General features: G+C 45.3%; 1 protein-coding gene across 1 annotated transcript in view; it reads left to right on the forward strand.

The window, feature by feature from the left end:
- LOC105485411 (ATP binding cassette subfamily A member 4) overlaps positions 1-16,786 on the forward strand; it is a 126,388-nt gene that overhangs the window by 23,536 nt on the left and 86,066 nt on the right. Inside the window, exons 7-8 of the mRNA XM_011747756.3 lie at positions 12,554-12,643; positions 15,587-15,827. Of these exons, the coding sequence (XP_011746058.2) occupies positions 12,554-12,643; positions 15,587-15,827 (331 nt within the window). The remainder of the gene's footprint in view (positions 1-12,553; positions 12,644-15,586; positions 15,828-16,786) is intronic.

A 16,786-nucleotide genomic window follows, 5' to 3' on the forward strand; every position in this document is an offset into this window, starting at 1 on the left:
ACTAAAAAATACAAAAAACTAGCCGGGCGAGGCGGCGGGCGCCTGTAGTCCCAGCTACTCGGGAGGCTGAGGCAGGAGAATGGCGTAAACCCGGGGGGCGGAGCTTGCAGTGAGCTGAGATCCGGCCACTGCACTCTAGCCCGGGCGACAGAGCCAGACTCCGTCTCAAAAAAAAAAAAAAAAAAAAGCAAGCTGAAGGTTTTTAAAAATGAAGCAACATAAAATAAGACCCCTCAGTTTCTGGCAGAGTCCACTCTTAATCCCTTTCAATGTGTGACTTTCCATGGAAAGTTACTCTACAATTTTCCCAGCTCGTCAGGGTGGGGCCCCAGAGTGAGTATGAAGGGTCAGAACCTACGGATGCCACCATCAGTGAGAGCCCAGGACCCCAGAAAAGGTTTCTTGGCTCACCACACTATAGGAAGAATAAAAAGCCATGTAGTCCAAATGTCTCTACTGAAAGTTTCAAAAAGAACCTGATTTTAGACACGCTCCTTGACTTGTTTTCAGAATCAGACAGAAGAGTGAGGCAACAAAGGTCCCTTATTCCAGGCAGCTGAATACCAGCACAGCCAGGAGTCCAGTGCTGGTGTTTGCAGAGCCGCCAGAGGCTCCCTCTCCGGTGTCCAGGGCCCTCATGCTCTGCAGAACGGGCAGAATGAGCAATGTCTGTGCACCTGGGCTTTGCAGGCAGGGCCCGGGCACCCAGGTTCATGCAATCCTCTTGTCACCGTGAAGGGAACAGGGTCATTCTTCTCTTCTTGAAGTACCTTGGCCATCAGTATAGGTAAATTTACCTCCCTGGACATGACCACTAACTCTGGGATGTCAATGCCAGAGATAGCAGGGTAAATGGGCACCTGGGTAAAACTTTCCATCGGAGACTAGAACCAAAACTCAGGACACTGGCTTCTAAATGTTTCTTTATCAGACAAGAAAGACCAGAAAGTCTTTCCTTACGCCTTCACACACTGCCTTGGCAAATGCCAGCATTGAGAAACCCTGGGCTACCTTGACCTGTCGCCCTTGCAGACCGCAGATGGGTCCTGGGGGCTTGCTTTCTCCGTTTCTGTGTGCAGGCACTCAAACCTGCGCCGGGCACCTGTGAGGGGCCGGGCATTGTGCTGAGGCCAAGGCCCCAGATGTGAACCTTCCACCCTCACTGAACTCACAGCCAGACCAGAGACAAGCAAACAGGACATTTCACAGCAGTGCAGCCCAGAAAGGGCCAACACCAGCAGCATTTGCCCCATCCCCCCACACACCCCACCACCAGCAGCAGTTTTTAAAAGCTTCCCCAGTGATTCAATGTGTCCTACAAATGCCTGGCCCCCACCCCCAGAGATTCTGAGTCAGCTGGCCTAGGGTGCAGCCTTGGCTTCACTGTGTTAAAAACCTTCCCAGGTAAGTCCAATGTCCAGGCAAGACTGAGAATCACTGACCTAGAACTTAAGAGTTTGATTTACAACCTCGATCTCTATAGACCACGCATAATAATAGTACCCCACACACCTCTGAGGGTCCAAAGAACTTTCATTTGATCACCCATGAGACCACTGTGGTGTGGAGATGCTTTCTCTCTCCTGTTCTGTTAACAAAGCTGGTGAGCAACAGAGCCTGTAGTGGACCGGGAGACTGCCCAGAGGAGAAAGCCCTGTGGGGAGCCGGCCTCAGTTGACCTCGGAGCACCACCTCTACCTGCTCTCCTCTCACTCCTGCTTCAGTCTCCTCGGTGGGGAAAGATCCAACCGACGCAGGACATATGTAGTCTTCTGGTGCCTTTAAAATGTGCTCTTCCGTTTGACAAATGGATTACACTAAAAACAAAAATTTACCAAAAAAAAAGAAACCTGAAAGAAATATCAGGCATTAAAATGGGACTTTGCCTTTATTGCTCCTGGACCCATTCTATTTGGGTTTTCAGAAACACAAGCCTGAGGCAGGCCCAGAAAGGCTCAGGGCAGACCCTCCGACCCTCTGGGAGGAGCATCAGGCAGGCAGGGGCTGCTCCGGGGCCGGGGAAGGGGCTCCGCCGGGACGCGGCTGTTATTGCAGCTGTTTGGCGCACAGCCATGCTTAGCTGCAGTGCAGGAATGCTGGGCCTTCTGTTCTGGGCTGTTTCTCATATGCACGTAGGCCAGTGTATAAATAAGGTTTTATTAAATGCCAAATGAGTTCTCATTAACAAAGCAAGAGGGAAAATCTCACTAAACCACTGTAACGGCACCAGCCCACTTTGAGTAAGGAGCTGGGGCTGTGGGTGCAACCTCCGAGACGTGGGAACTTGTGGAGCCCGAAGAATCGGAGGGGGGACGCTGGGGTTAGCACCGACTGAGACCAGCTGTGTTTTCTCTGGGTTCCTTGGAGATCAGAAGTGAGTGTTGTCATCTTCAAACAATCCAAAGGTAGTACCCATGGCCTTACTACATCCCTCCCACACCATCCCACCCATCCCCACTCGTACACTCACGCACTCATTTGCACACTATCGCACACGTTCACTTGCAAGTGCGCACACGCAGATTAACCTAGGTGGTCTGGGAGAGCAACGAGAGCCAAATGACTGAATTTTCTCCAAGGAAATTTATTAATAGCCACTCTTGGTTTCACCTGAAGGAGTTTGTCTTCACCTGCGGCCTTTGCAGGCTTAACGCCCCCAGCTTGAAACCCAGAAGCTCAGACCTGGGCCCAAGGTATTATTAGTGCCAACACTACCTGAAATGTTTCGCACCTCATAAAAAATGGTGTGTCAGTTTCGGGTGAGAGGTTGGGACGCTTCCCATCTGATTTGGCCCAAGGCATGCATGCCCCTCCTCCTCCTCCCCCACTCCTCCTCCCCCTTCCCTCCTCTCCCCTCCTCCTCCCCCCTCCCTCCTCCCCCCTCTTTCTCCCCCCCCCCCTCTTCCCCCTACCATCCTTCCTGTTTTCTCTCCAACTCTGGTGCACAGCTTTGAAATCTTGCTGAGAAGCAAATCTCTCCCTTCTGCTTTGAATGTTTATTTGTGGAAGTTCGGCAGGGGAACCGAGGCGGGTGCCAAGACCTGCCACGCTGCTGGGAAGTCTGAGTCTCCCTCCCTTCCCCCTCCTAAATGCCTGTTGATAGAGAAAAGTCAGCCTCCTCGGCATTTGGGTTCACGGTTTTCCTTTGAAAATGCTTCCAGTGTGGCATGATTCAGCTTTCTTTTCTGTCCCCCAAGCACTGCTCTGTTGCCATTTTTACTATCTGATTGCATTTTATCCATGTCTTTTTGACTACGGAGTGGCTGGACATTGAGTTCCAGGAAGAAAAGGGCCCAATATTGGGGTTCCGACTACATGCGCCTATCAATGTCCTGTTTAGTTCTCGGCTCTGCTCCCTGAATTCCTGAGTCACTGGGGAGAGGCATGGGTGGACCGCCCCCTGCCCAGTGAGAGCTGCCAGTTGCTGCTCTCCTGGGTCATTCGTTGCAGTTTGTTAAATTTTCAACTATGCATTTCAATTTTCGGATGGATATTGCTGCGTCAAGTATCTGGGAAACCCCCACATCTACAGGATTTCACAGTGAGGTCCCACTAATGCATTAGTATTTTTTCTGCCTGCATCTACAAAAATCTGTACCTATTACAATCAAAATATCCTCTGGGTGAACGGATTTCAACAAAGAAGAAATAAAAATGAAATAAAAGAGAGGCCCCTTCGTGCACATCGAACCTATTGGCTCGATTGTCACTTGCTTGCCTTGATGTCTTTTCAGCTCTAGGCAGGCAGTAGGCCAGGGCTTATTTTCATGACAGATCAGATGTTGCTTTTATGGATTTACAAAGAAAGAAATACTGAGAGGTCAAAACTGAAGTCACTTAAGACAACAGCAGGCCCCTGGGAAGACTGCCATTGAGGATAATGAGTCCTGGGGTCCTGGCCTTTGTTCAGTAAATACGCACTGGGCGCCTCCAATGTGTGCCCCAATGTGTGAGGCGTCAGGTTCTCTCCAGGGTCAGTTGGTTTTAAGAAGGGTTTTGGCTTCTGATATGTTTTATCTCTACAGAACAGTAGCTCTTAACCTTTCTTATGGATTAGGATTACCTTCGAGAATCTGACTACAGCTCTAGACCTGTTCCCTAAAGAAAACCCAGTTCACGTGGACACACAGGATGGGGCTCATGGAGCAGCTGAAGCCAGACCCCAGGTTAATAGCCTTTACATAAAATGTTTTTCTACCTACCTCTAATATACATCCTTTACGAAGAGGTCTCAATATACACAAATTCTTCCTTAACTTTGTTTATGAAGTAATCAGCATCCTCCCTGCCCCCTTCAGCATCCTCCCTGCCCCTGAGCACAGGATCCAATGGCGTGAGGACCACAGGCCTGGGCAGCTGCTGGGGCATACAGGCATCTCTTAGTGTCTGAGAGACTGGGCCCTGGCTCTATGTTGGCTCCTAACTTGCTGCCATTTAAAGGAAATCTTAGCCTCACATGTGTAAAATCGAGAAAATAAGACTTGTCCTACATAGCTCATGGAATAATAATGAAATTCACATTAGAGAAGAGATGGAAAAACACTTTGAACAAAAAGCATTTTGCTCTTATGAAAGCAAGAACACAGCCTCTTTTGAGAGGCCCTTTGTTCCCCATTTCTCCTTCTTCAGACCCCCCAGACCAGGAGAAGGTCTGTCTCATGGAGTGACCTTTTGGCTGCCCCTAGATTCCAAGCTCAGTTTTGCTTTCATTAACCACAGATACTGGGACGGACAGAAAAAGACCTAGTTTCTGTTGAGCCACAGAGAGTCCCATAACTTGTCTGTTCACATACCCGAGAGCCCACCCTCTAGTTGAGACTCTCAGTTCCTTCTCATTCTGGGAGACTGTGTGTCTCTGTGACCTCCTGGTAGAGACAGTTTGGCATGTCCCCCAACCCCCCAGTGATTGAGTCTGAATTCTCCACTGATGACGCATTTCCTAGTGCTCGGGGTGTCCCCTCCTGGTTGCCCCCTCTCCACTGAAGCCGGCTTCCTCCCTTTTCATTTGATGCTTAACAACTGTCAGGTTGCAAGAAACATGCTTCAAATCCACATTCTCCCAGTTGCCTAGCAACAACTTCCCTCCCGGATAAATGTGGGTTTCCTGTAGCTCAGCCCAGGACTGAACACAGCAGCACACACTTCTGTCCACTGCTTCAACTGCTTTTCACCTCTGGTCTGCATGCCTTCAAGACTGCAGCTCATCCCTCCCTTCAGAACCTTCCATGGCACCAGAGGCCATGTCTGCCCCAGAAAGACACGTTTCACCTGAGGCTACTTATTTACCCTTGTGTTAGGTATATCCTCAACTTAGAAATTAATACTGTTTCCAGATTGTCTTCTTTGAATCACAGAAAGTAAAACAACAAAACATTCAATGCCTAAGACATTTCATATGCTGGTAGAGTGACGTCTGTTTGATGAACACATTTGATCCAAAGCATCAGAAATACTATGCAAACAAGACTTTTTAGGAGATGATAAACGTGTCTGTTCTACCTTAAGAAAAAATATTACACAGTCCCAAAGGAGAGACATGGTTTTGATCCCAGACAACCCAAGCGGAGGCCTCTTAGGGCCAGAATCTTCTTGGCTGCTGCCTAGGACCTTGTATCAATTTCTTAAGCACAGGATCAAGGCCTAAGGGCCCCTTAGACTGACCTCAGTTAATAGAGGCAGATCCCTTCACAGCCTTATCTTCCTTAAGAGGTCTAGTCTGACCTTGAACTTGGGTTGGCAGTGCTTGGTCAGTTGTGATGTGTGACATGGAAGAGTTATTTTTTACTTGGAAAATTAAGAGAACTTGTTTGGCATAGGAAGTGTGTGTGTGTGTGTGTGTGTGTGTGTGTGTGTGTGTGTGTGATGTTTGTCATTTTGATCTGTGACCTTTTTTTCCAGAAATAGTTTCACAGTTCCATTCCAACTAAACTTACAGTCTCTTCCTGTTCTTTGACAGAAACAATTCATGTGAATTTGAATAGATAATCGGGGAGGGGGAACCCAAAGAAGAGGAGAGCCCTGGGAAAGTTATTTTATGATTTATGGCAACCTCAGTCAGGTAACTGTGAACAGGTACATATGGAGGGCTCCCTCGGGACCAGGCAATATTCAGAGATGTAAGGTGTGAGGACTGGACCCTCATCATTTACCATTCCCACTAAAAAGAGCTGGGAAGGAAATTGTAGCTGTAGCACTAGGCACATAGCTGGAGCTTAGTAACTATTCGGTGAATGAATGTTATTAAATTATTAACAAGATGGAAAAAAGAGTATTAGCCACACAAAAATGCACTCAAGCTATTGTTTCTCTGTTCCCTTTCCCCCAAATTCCTGGTCTTGCTCTTATCTGGCTGTCTCTCTAAGCACTCTCTTGCTGACTCTCCTCGCATTCCTTTCTCCACCTGGAATTCCTGGGCCCTCCCCTTTTACTCACAGACACTGTCTTCACTCTCACAGCCATCAGTTTGTCTCTTTACAAACCTCAACTCAAGTGTCACTTTCCCATCCCCAGGTGAAACTGACTGCTCCCTCCCTGTAAGTCACCATGATGCCTGCTAGATACATCCCTCATGGAACCTGAAACCTCAATAGACACGGTCTCTTTCCTACTCTGTTATAGTTTATTTACTCATTAATTACCACAACACATATTATTGAGCACCTACTGTGTACCATGCCTGAAGATAAAAGACACACAAAATAAAACCTATTCCTATGCTTGATAGTCTAGTGGAGAGACAGATACATTAAAAAATAACAGCAAATCAAAATAAAAGTGATAAATAAATGCACTGAGAAAGACAGGAATAGCTAGGAGGGGCACCTAACCCATGGGGAAGGAAAGCTGGAAGAGCATGGTGATGGGGGAAGAAGGCTTTCTGGAGAAGGTGAGGTAGTTTGAAATGAGTTGACTCTGGCCAGTAGGGGTAGAGTGAGAATGGGGTGAGATGGGGTGGGCTGGTCATTTTGATCCATTAGTCCCCAGAGTGATAGGACTAGTGGCTAAGGACCGCAGGCTTTACAGAAGCCTACAAAACTATTTGAGATTTGAAGTTTTTTTTTTTTTTTTAATTGGCTCCAAAAGAAAATGAAGGCACTTTAGAATTATAATGAATGAATATTAAGTGAATGTTTAAGGAAGGTAATGTTATTCAACTTCATTGTTAAATTCAGTGATAAAAGGCCCTTGAGTTTCATTCAGTACTGTTTTATTATACCATTGATGAGAGAAAACAAAACTGATTCCTGGCCAGGGCCACTGTCAGCGTGGGGTTTGCATATCTTTCCCCTGTCTGCTTGGGTTAGCTCCAGGTACTCCTGTTCCCCCCACATCCCCAAGATGTGCCCATTAGCGGCAATGGTGTTTCTGCATGATCTCAACGTGAGTGAGTGTGGGTGTGGGAGTGAGTGCCCCTGCCATGGGAGGGCATCCTGTCCAGGTTAGATTCCTACCTTGTGCCCTGAGCTGCTGGGATGGAATCCAGCCACCCATGACTCTGAACTGAAATAACTGGGTAAATAATTATCTTACTTTTTAATTAATCTTTAAAAATGTATGTATAGTTCACATTTATTTAAATATTTAATATTAGAAGTATTTTAGTCTTTATTTTGAAGTTTGGTGATTTATTGTAACCAGAAACAAGCTATAGAAACTTAATTTTGGGCCAAGTGCAGTGGCTCACGGCTGTAATCCCAGCATTTTGGGAGGCCGAGGCAGGCGCATCACTTGAGGTCAGGAGTTCAAGATCAGCCTGGCCAACGTGGTAAAACCCTGTCTGTACTAAAAAATACAAAAATTAGCCAGGTGTGGTGGGCACCTGTAGTCCTAGCTACTTGGGTGGCTGAAGCAGGAGAATCATTTGAACCCGGGAGGCGGAGCGGTGAGCAGAGATCGCGCCGCTGCACTCCAGCCTAGGCAACAGAGTGAGACTCCATCTCAAAAAAAAAAAAAAAAAAAAAAAAGGAAAGGAAGAAAAGAAAGAAACTTAATTCTGGTTTATATCGATTAACCTATGGTAAAATTGGTTTCATTATAGCCATTTCACTTAGTTGCAGTTTCCAATGATCTATGGATGAATTAAGTGAGGATTTACTATGTTCACAAAATGTTAAATTTCAAAGCCAGTTTACGGTTTACAGACATTTTAAAGTATTTTTAAGTATTAAAACTCACTTTACAAACATTTTTAAGTATTCACAATGATTGCTTAAAACTTATACCAGATAAATCATTAAGTAAGTTATTCAAAGTCAAATAATTTCAAAAGTAAAAATTAAGAGCTTTTAGAAAAATACACCTACATAGACATAGACCTATAGAAAGAGAGAGATATGAGTAGCTATGGACACAGATGCTTTCCAAAGTGTTCATGTGATATGGGGTGGAGTTTCAAGATCACAGTGTGCCTGGGGCCTGTGGAAGTAAAGGAGAGGGGATGGAGAGAAGATTGTCCACATGGCCATGGGCAATCTCCTGCCCACACTCAAGTGAGAAAAACAGACAACAAATTCAGAAAGAAGAGGAAATAATCAAAACTGATGGGTGCTTGTGACTGATTACTTATGCCCAGCCTCCCTGGAAACATGAATGTGGCTGTTCCTTAGTTTGTGCCTCTGGGCTCCTAGCCCCTCTTAGATGCCTTCCTATTATCTAGGACCTGGTTGCTTTTTCTCTGCACAACCTCTTTGGATTCCAGTCTTTGATACCAGCTTCCTCCTAAAGTAGCCTTTCAGATGTCCCTTGGTTACCCTCTGCAATCTAAGGGCTCATCCTACCCCACATTCATTCCCAGCAGCAATTTCTGGATTTCCAGGCTGGAGGTTTAGACAATGAGATGGGAAGAACCAATGATGACTCCCAGACAGAAAGTGGTGCCAGCAACAGAAAGGGCACACAGGTGCAGAAGTTGGTTTGGGGGAAGACGATATGGTCAGTTCAGGACATGTTGGATCTAGGTAGATGCCCAGCAGACAGTTGGATATGTAAGTCTGAAGCTCTTGGGAGAGGTCTGGGTTGGAGGTACAGATTAGAAGTCATCAACAAAAAGAAAGGAGATTAGATGATAAAGGAAATGAGACTATCCGGAGAGTGTGCAGAGTGAGAGGAGGAAGGGAGGCCCTTGGGAACCTCAGCACTTTAGGGGAAGGTAGAGGCACAGTTGCTGGTGGGAAAGGCAGAGAAGTAACAAAGCAAACCAGGCAAAAGCAGTGTCACAGACAACCAGGGAGGAAAAGGACATGATCAGAAATGTTGAGAAAAGCAGAGAGGTCTGAAAAGACAAGAACCAAAAATGTCCATTAGACTTAAAAACCAGGAGAAAACTGGGGGGTTCTTAGTAGCATCTTAGTAGAATGGTGAGGGTAGAAGCCAGGGAAGTGTTGGTGAGGAAGTGAAGTCACTGAATGTGGACTATGCTTAAAAGAATGCGGGAATGAAGGGTGGAGGAGAGAGGATAGACTGTAGTTAGGGAGACATAAGGGGTCAGAGGTAGATTCTTTCTCTCCTGTGGGAGAATCTTGGGCATATACACAGCATGACAACAGTGATGGGAGGGCTGGTGAAGCCTCAGGGAGACTCTTGAAGGCAAACCGCATGAAGCGAGAACTTTGTTTTATTCATTGCCGTGCCCCCAGCACCTGGCACAATAGTAGACACTCAATACGTATTTCTCAAATGTGGGATTTTATCATTCAGAAACTGCACCTGGCTGTGAGTAACAAAAGTCAGAGAAGCAATGGCTTTCATTTTTCTCCCCTTGCACAGTCTGGTGCTGGGTCCTCCAAGAGAGGTTTGGAACACCACAGGTTTCCTCAAGACCCCAGGCTGCTCTGTGTTTCCCTCCTTCATCCCCAGCATATGCTCGTCATCTGGTGACTTCAAAACACCTGAGCTGCCTCCTCCAGTCCATCCATGTTGCAGGCAGGGGCCAGGCAAAGGGCAGAGGGGCCTACTTCAAAAGACTGTCTCCAGAAACCCCAGCCTGGGACTTCTCCTGGTGTCTTTTTGGTTACCATTGTGCCATAGGCTCATCCTGTATACATGGGAGACCGGGCCAGGCATGATCACCTTTAGCCAAATTGCATAGATAAGCATCAATCTTTGTCACTGTGACACAGCCTAGTCACTCAGTGCCAGGCAAGGTTAATGGAATGGGTTCGTGTGTGCATTATTCTTGTGGTCTTTCTTATGCTTCATGTTATTCATTTATTAGGACTCTTAGGCAACAGGGTGTTAAAAATGCAGAGGAGATGCATGCTATGATCTGAATGTTTACATCCTCCCCAAAATTCATATGTTGAAATCCTCATCCCCAAGATGATGGCATTATGAGGTGGGGCCTTTGGGAGGTGATTAGGTCATGACTGGTATTAGTGCCCTTGTAAAACCCCAGAAAGCCAGCTTGCTTCTTCCACCATATGAAGACCCAGAGGGACTAGAGGCAAGGGGACTGGCAAGAAGGCCAGTCCTTTTTCTATGCCTATTTTGATGAAATATTCTAGAAGGGAAGTGAACAAAGGCAGTCCTAGAGGGGAAGAACAAAAAAGATAGGATACTTCCTTAGTATTTGCTCATTCAACAATTTATTTTTGCATACACACTAAAATCTTTTTTTATTATTAAAACTTTGTATTATAGGAAAAAAGTATCAAAGTAGAGTGGATAATATAATGAGCTCCCATGGACCTATCACCCAGCTTCAACTATTATCAATATTTGGGTGTTCTTGTTTTAACTGTTCTCCATTTTTTTTTCCTAAAGTTTTTTTGAAGCAAATCACAGACAATATATCAATTCACCATGTATACTTCCCTATGTATCTCTAACACATAAGAACTTATTTGTTTTAATAAAATCACAATGCTATGATCATACCCAACAAAATTTACCATAATGTCTTAATAATACCTAATACCCAGTCCATGTCCACTTTCCCTCAATTGTTACAGCTGGTTTGCTCAGATTGGAATCAAAATCCACATGTGGCCATTTTACTGATATGTCTCTCAGGTCTCTTTTCATCTCTAATAACCTCAGGGGAGACAGGAGGGAGGATGGCCAGGACTTAGTGATAACTTGCTTATTGACACACAGTTTTGCCGGCTTGCTTCCTCCCTTCCCACCCACTCTTCTCAGCCCCACCCTTGTATGGAAAAAACAGAAATTAAAGTGCTTTGCCCAGCACCCACTGAAGCTATTTCCAAGGAGTTTGAAGAGTACTCCCGGCAAGACCAATGCCTCGGTCCAGTGCTCCGGTCAAGGAAGGGAGACGCTTCTCAGTGGTGTAGTGTCAATAGCAGCTTAGCTGTTCTTTCCTCTGGAAAATTCTACCCATCTGCTTTGTAGCTCTCATACCTAACAAAGCCTTTCATTTCACAATTAGAAAATAAGCCTGAAATATGAATGCTTCCTGAGTGTACCTACATTTATTCTAGAGTTTCAAGGTCAAAAAGAATACAAGGACTTCTGCATCTACAGCAGAGAGGAGAGGGGCAAAGACACACAGCTAGATATGAGAACCTGGCTGGTCAAAGCCTAACTCCACCTGTTTGTCAGCTTTGCTGCAAGTTAGATCAGCTCAGTGATCATTTAGGAGAACCATGCTGGCAAATAAAAAGCTGAGGCTTTTGGTCCCCAGAAACTTGGAGGAGAATTACAAGTCTAGCTCGTTAAAAGGCGCATGCCCAGTGCTCACTTCACGCCTACTCAGGAAGCATGCTTGAGTTTGAAAGCCACTGACTTTACACTTCGAACTCAGTCCTACACGACTCCTCTAGGATCAGTGATTCCATCAGTTTTGAAACATGAAGAATGAAGTCAAACAGGACGTGATCTTGGTTTCCAGAAAACCAGATGTTCACATCAGGCTCTGGGGCTTGGAGGTAGCACACTTGGGGGTTTCCATATCCCCTGCCGAGGTGGCAAATGCAGGAGCAGTGCTGAGTCCGTATGGGCTGGGGTTTCCTGAACACTGCTGGCAGTTGGAGAATCTGCAAGGGAACTTCTCTGATGCCTGCCAGCAGCTGCTTTAAAATAAAGGTGATGTAGCTGGTCAAATCCTCCATGAGAGAGCAGTGTTGAATGAAGGAAGAGACACAACCTGTCTGAAAATGGCACAAAGGAAGACAGATGTAAACAGTGACGAGAAGACTGCAGTGTCTACAAAGCTCCGAGGTGAACAGATGGGCACCCCAGGCCCTCAGCACTTCCTTCACACTCTGTCAGCTGCTCTCTGTTTTCCTTCCTCTAGGAATCTTGTTTGGTGTCGCTAAAACAGCAACCAGAATCACTTTGAAATAGTGATAGTATTTAATATAACTATGAAACTATCTGTGATTGACAAGCACAGCAGGGAGACTTGGAATGAGAGCCTTTAATTTGTCAATTAAATAAAAGAGTTTTGTTTCTAAAAGTAATCTTGCAGAAAAGGTCCTGCGATCAGAAAGGAGGAGAAGGGGAGTTTTCAAGCATATAGGAGATCAGATAGTGCTTATGTGTGTATATACCTACAAACATATATATATTTTAAAAATTGTTTTACTGTCAATTACAGCTTCCCACACTCCTAGACAGCCGTTCTCAAGGTATCAATCTGAGATCTTGGGGAGGAATATTATCTGATATGTCACCAAGAATTCAAGAGGTGAGTAGCCTGATGGTAGTAATTATAATTTCATTATGTCTTTCTACCATTTACCCCTCTTATGCCAAATAATTTAATTGTATTTCAAACCTGTTCAAGGAAAAGCACATTTGATCTTTCCATCTAGCGATTTCAAAGCACCTGTTCACATCCCAAATTATCTGTGCTCTTAGGTAAGAGGCAGAAAGAAAGGAACCACCCTTCTGATTTCACATCAAAAAAGAAATGCCACTGGCAATAAGCAACTTGCCTGGTGTGGCACAAATCACCAGAGGACTTACAGTTGAATCTACGTCGTTTCAGTACTGAAGTGGTTCATTATTCTGTTATAGTCTTTAAATTCAAATAACATATACTGCCAATAATAATAGCATACACCTTTATAGCTTACAGGCACTCTTCTTCTAAGCGTTTTACCTATGTTGGCTTATTTCATCATAAAGAAAACAATTGACTTTTGTGTCATTTTGTAAAAAGATGTGCACATTTTAATTAACATCAGGTTACACAAGTACCCTCCCATACAGAAATGGATTCTTCCATGCAACAAATGAGAGGTGCTGGGGATATGATGACGAACAAGCAGATTTGGTTATGGCCCTATGGGAAAGAAAGATGGGAAAAAAGCAATTCTCTTCAAGGGTGATGAGTGTTACGAAAGGGAGGGAAAAGTTGAAACAGGTTTTTTTCCAAACTTTTCTCCCTTCATTATTCGCAGCTGACTTGGGCTCCACCAACCTGGAAAATTGCATGGTTGCAATCTGTCTTTATAAAACTCACCTCAACCTGGGCCGAGTATGCACACTGATGTGTGGGAAAGTTAGAGAAGAGCCCGTTGTACTAATGCTCACCTGCTACAGTGAGAGTCTCTGTTAAACAGTCTTTTCTTCACAGCATTAAAAAAATTCATATCAGTACAATAAGGTTGAAATTGATAGAGAATGTAAAAAAATCCCCAAGGTATATCAACACTCTTAGTTCTGAGTAGGGGTTCCAGAAGGCTTCTTGACTGTCTAGATAGCAAGTCTAATCATTTGTGAACTGGGTTAAAGCAGAAGGCCCAGTTTATATTAATTGGTATTACACCATTTGACCTGAGAACAGCCCCTTCGTCTCTGAGTGCTTTGACTAAATGAGCAACATAATAATAGTAATAACCCCTTACAAGATTGTCATAAGACTTACTGTTGTTGAAGCAATTTGAGATTTTGCCTTTATTGAAGCATAGATGGTGATTATAGGCATGACTCACTATGTGGATTCTCCCCGGGCTCATCAGTTTCAGAGGGCAAGTGTTGGCATGTGGACAAAGAAAGGGATGACAGGTAAACATGGCTTATTGCAATGGGGAACTATTTTCAGTCTCAACTGATTGAATCCTAATGGTTTTATAAATTCCCCAGTACCACTGAAAGCAAAGCAACTAATAAGGTATGTTTTAGGAATAAAAGCAGCATTAATTTAATTTTGTATTTTCCCCTAAAGCAAAGCCAAATGGCATTATGGAAGCCAAGCTACTGGCAACTCCACCAGCCTTCTCCTGAGTTCTTGACAATACAGATCTACCCTCAAAGGATGAGGTCAGCAAGCCCCACGGGTGCCCACACGGAGAAGAGAAGGCCATCAGCCTCCTCTTAGCTGGCACAGAATTGAAAAAGTGTTTTTCTAGGAATGAAGACTTCATCTGTTCTATATTTGCAGAATTTTAAAACATGCACACATGCACACACACAGAGGCACACACACACACGCAAGAAAACCACAAACCACACATTTCAAGGAAATGGAAGAATTCGTTGGTAAAATTAAGCTAATAAGATTATTTTCCAAATATAAGAAACTAAATTTTAGACTATTTAGCCAAAGAAATTTGCTCTGATCTTGCCTTTCTACAACAGAACCATTCCCCAGTCATTTTATTTCCCCCCTTTTCTCCCCAGTATCCCCATCTTGGTGGGACAACAGAACCCAAGAACTGGCTTAACAGTAAAATATTTTCTGCATTTGCCCAAGGACACATTCCCAAGGAATTCAAATAAAGGACACTGGAAGAGGAGAGGCTGTACTACAGTGCTCTAGGGGTCACTCTATGATTGTTGTTGTTGTTGCTGTTGTTGTTTTGAGACAGAGTCTTGCTTTGTCGCCCAGGCTGGAGTGCAGTAGCTCGATGTCTGCTCACTACAAGCTCCACCCTCTGGGTTCACGCCATTCTCCTGCCTCAGCCTCCTGAGTAGCTGGGACTACAGAAGTCTGCCACCACGCCCGGCTAATTTCTTTGTGTTTTTAGTAGAGACGGGGTTTCACCACGTTCGCCAGGATGGTCTCGATCTCCTGACCTCGTGATCCACCCGCCTCGGCCTCCCAAAGTGCTGGGATTACAGGCATGAACCACCGCGCCCGGCCACTCTGTGATTTTCTTTTCTTTTTTTTTTTTTTTTTTGAGACGGAGTCTCGCTGTGTCACCCAGGCTGGAGTGCAGTGGCACGATCTCGGCTCACTGCAAGCTCCGCCTCCCAGGTTTACGCCATTCTCCTGCCTCAGCCTCTGAGTAGCTGGGACTACAGGCGCCCGCCACCACGCCCGGCTAGTTTTTTGTATTTTTAGTAGAGACAGGGTTTCACCATGTTAGCCAGGATGGTCTCGATCTCGTGACCTCGTGATCCACCCGCCTCGGCCTCCCAAAGTGCTGGGATTACAGGCATGAACCACCGCGCCCGGCCACTCTGTGATTTTCTTTAAGGCTCATCCTAGTATTCTCCTAGTCCCTAAGTAGATGGCTGTAGGTTTTGTTTTTTGTTTTTCGCAGCTGGATTAAGGATTGCTGAGAATATGGATGTTTTCTTTTAAATGTGGAAGTCAAACCCAAACTTTGGAGCGTTGGCCTCACAGTAGATTATGACTCTGGCTGCCTTAAAATAACCCGAAGCCTTTGCCTTGCCCCAGTTTATCCGTCGGCCGAGTATGCAGGACTTGCTGTGGGTGACCAGGCCCCTCATGCAGAATGGTGGTCCAGAGACCTTTACAAAGCTGATGGGCATCCTGTCTGACCTCCTGTGTGGCTACCCCGAGGGAGGCGGCTCTCGGGTGCTCTCCTTCAACTGGTATGAAGACAATAACTATAAGGCCTTTCTAGGGATTGACTCCACAAGGAAGGATCCTATCTATTCTTACGACAGAAGAACAAGTAAGTTTTCTGAGTTCTGCTTATAAATTGGACCCTGTTGTTGGTAAAGTTGATGGTGTAACACTTCCAGGTGAAACCAAACCTGGGGTTGCATCTATCTTGTCTTGTTGAGTGGCCTTAGGCAAAGAGACTTCTCCCAGAAAGTCCACTTCCCCTTGCAGAAAGGGGGCGTTGCTTATAAGCAATTCTGGACATGAACCACAGAAAGAACTGAGGCCCACTTGGAAAGGGAACAGAGGGGCCATTTCCCACTGATGTAATTGAACTAGGGCTAAGTTCAAGAGGAAGAGAATGATCCGCAAGGAAGCAACCCAGAGTTGCAGGCAAAGCTCAGGTCAGAAGGGCCCTGGCAAGTAAACACGGCTGTGGGATGCTTTTACAAACGCATTGCAGTGAAAATCTACATGTGTAGTACTAAATTACATTCCGAATGGCAAATTCCTGGCAAATCATCTTCCCCACCTTTCACTTTTTTTTTTGTCTTCTATGGGGTAAAGGAGGGTGGGGTGGGGAAGAAATGTAACTGGGTGCCCCTGTAGTTAAAAATTGAAAAGAGGCAGCAAGGGACATGCCAAAAGTAGTAGGATTCTAAGATAGCTACACACAACAAAGCAGCTAAGCAGCTAATTGAAGGGAAATGACGGAGGCTCAAGCTGAGATTCCAAGTAGGGGGCTTTGTTTGGCTTCTCAGTCCCTTTCATCTGAGAAAGACCTCAGTTTCTAGCAGTAATCAGAGGCAGGCTTCTCAGCCTCCTTCTTCTAAAGCAGAATAAACCACAGGGCAAGCCCCGTCCTTTGTTTCTCTGATGAGGCCATTACTGAGAGGCACTGTGGCATTTTGCTACTAATGATGAGCTTGTTTATGGTGGGGTACAGCCTATTAATTTAGGTTATTCGTCAAATCCTCCAGCATGGGGTTGAATGAGACATGTGATGTGGATACACTAATGACTATGTTG

The sequence above is a fragment of the Macaca nemestrina genome, chromosome 1 (assembly GCF_043159975.1).
Source record: "Macaca nemestrina isolate mMacNem1 chromosome 1, mMacNem.hap1, whole genome shotgun sequence".
NCBI classification, from domain to species: Eukaryota; Metazoa; Chordata; class Mammalia; order Primates; family Cercopithecidae; genus Macaca; species Macaca nemestrina.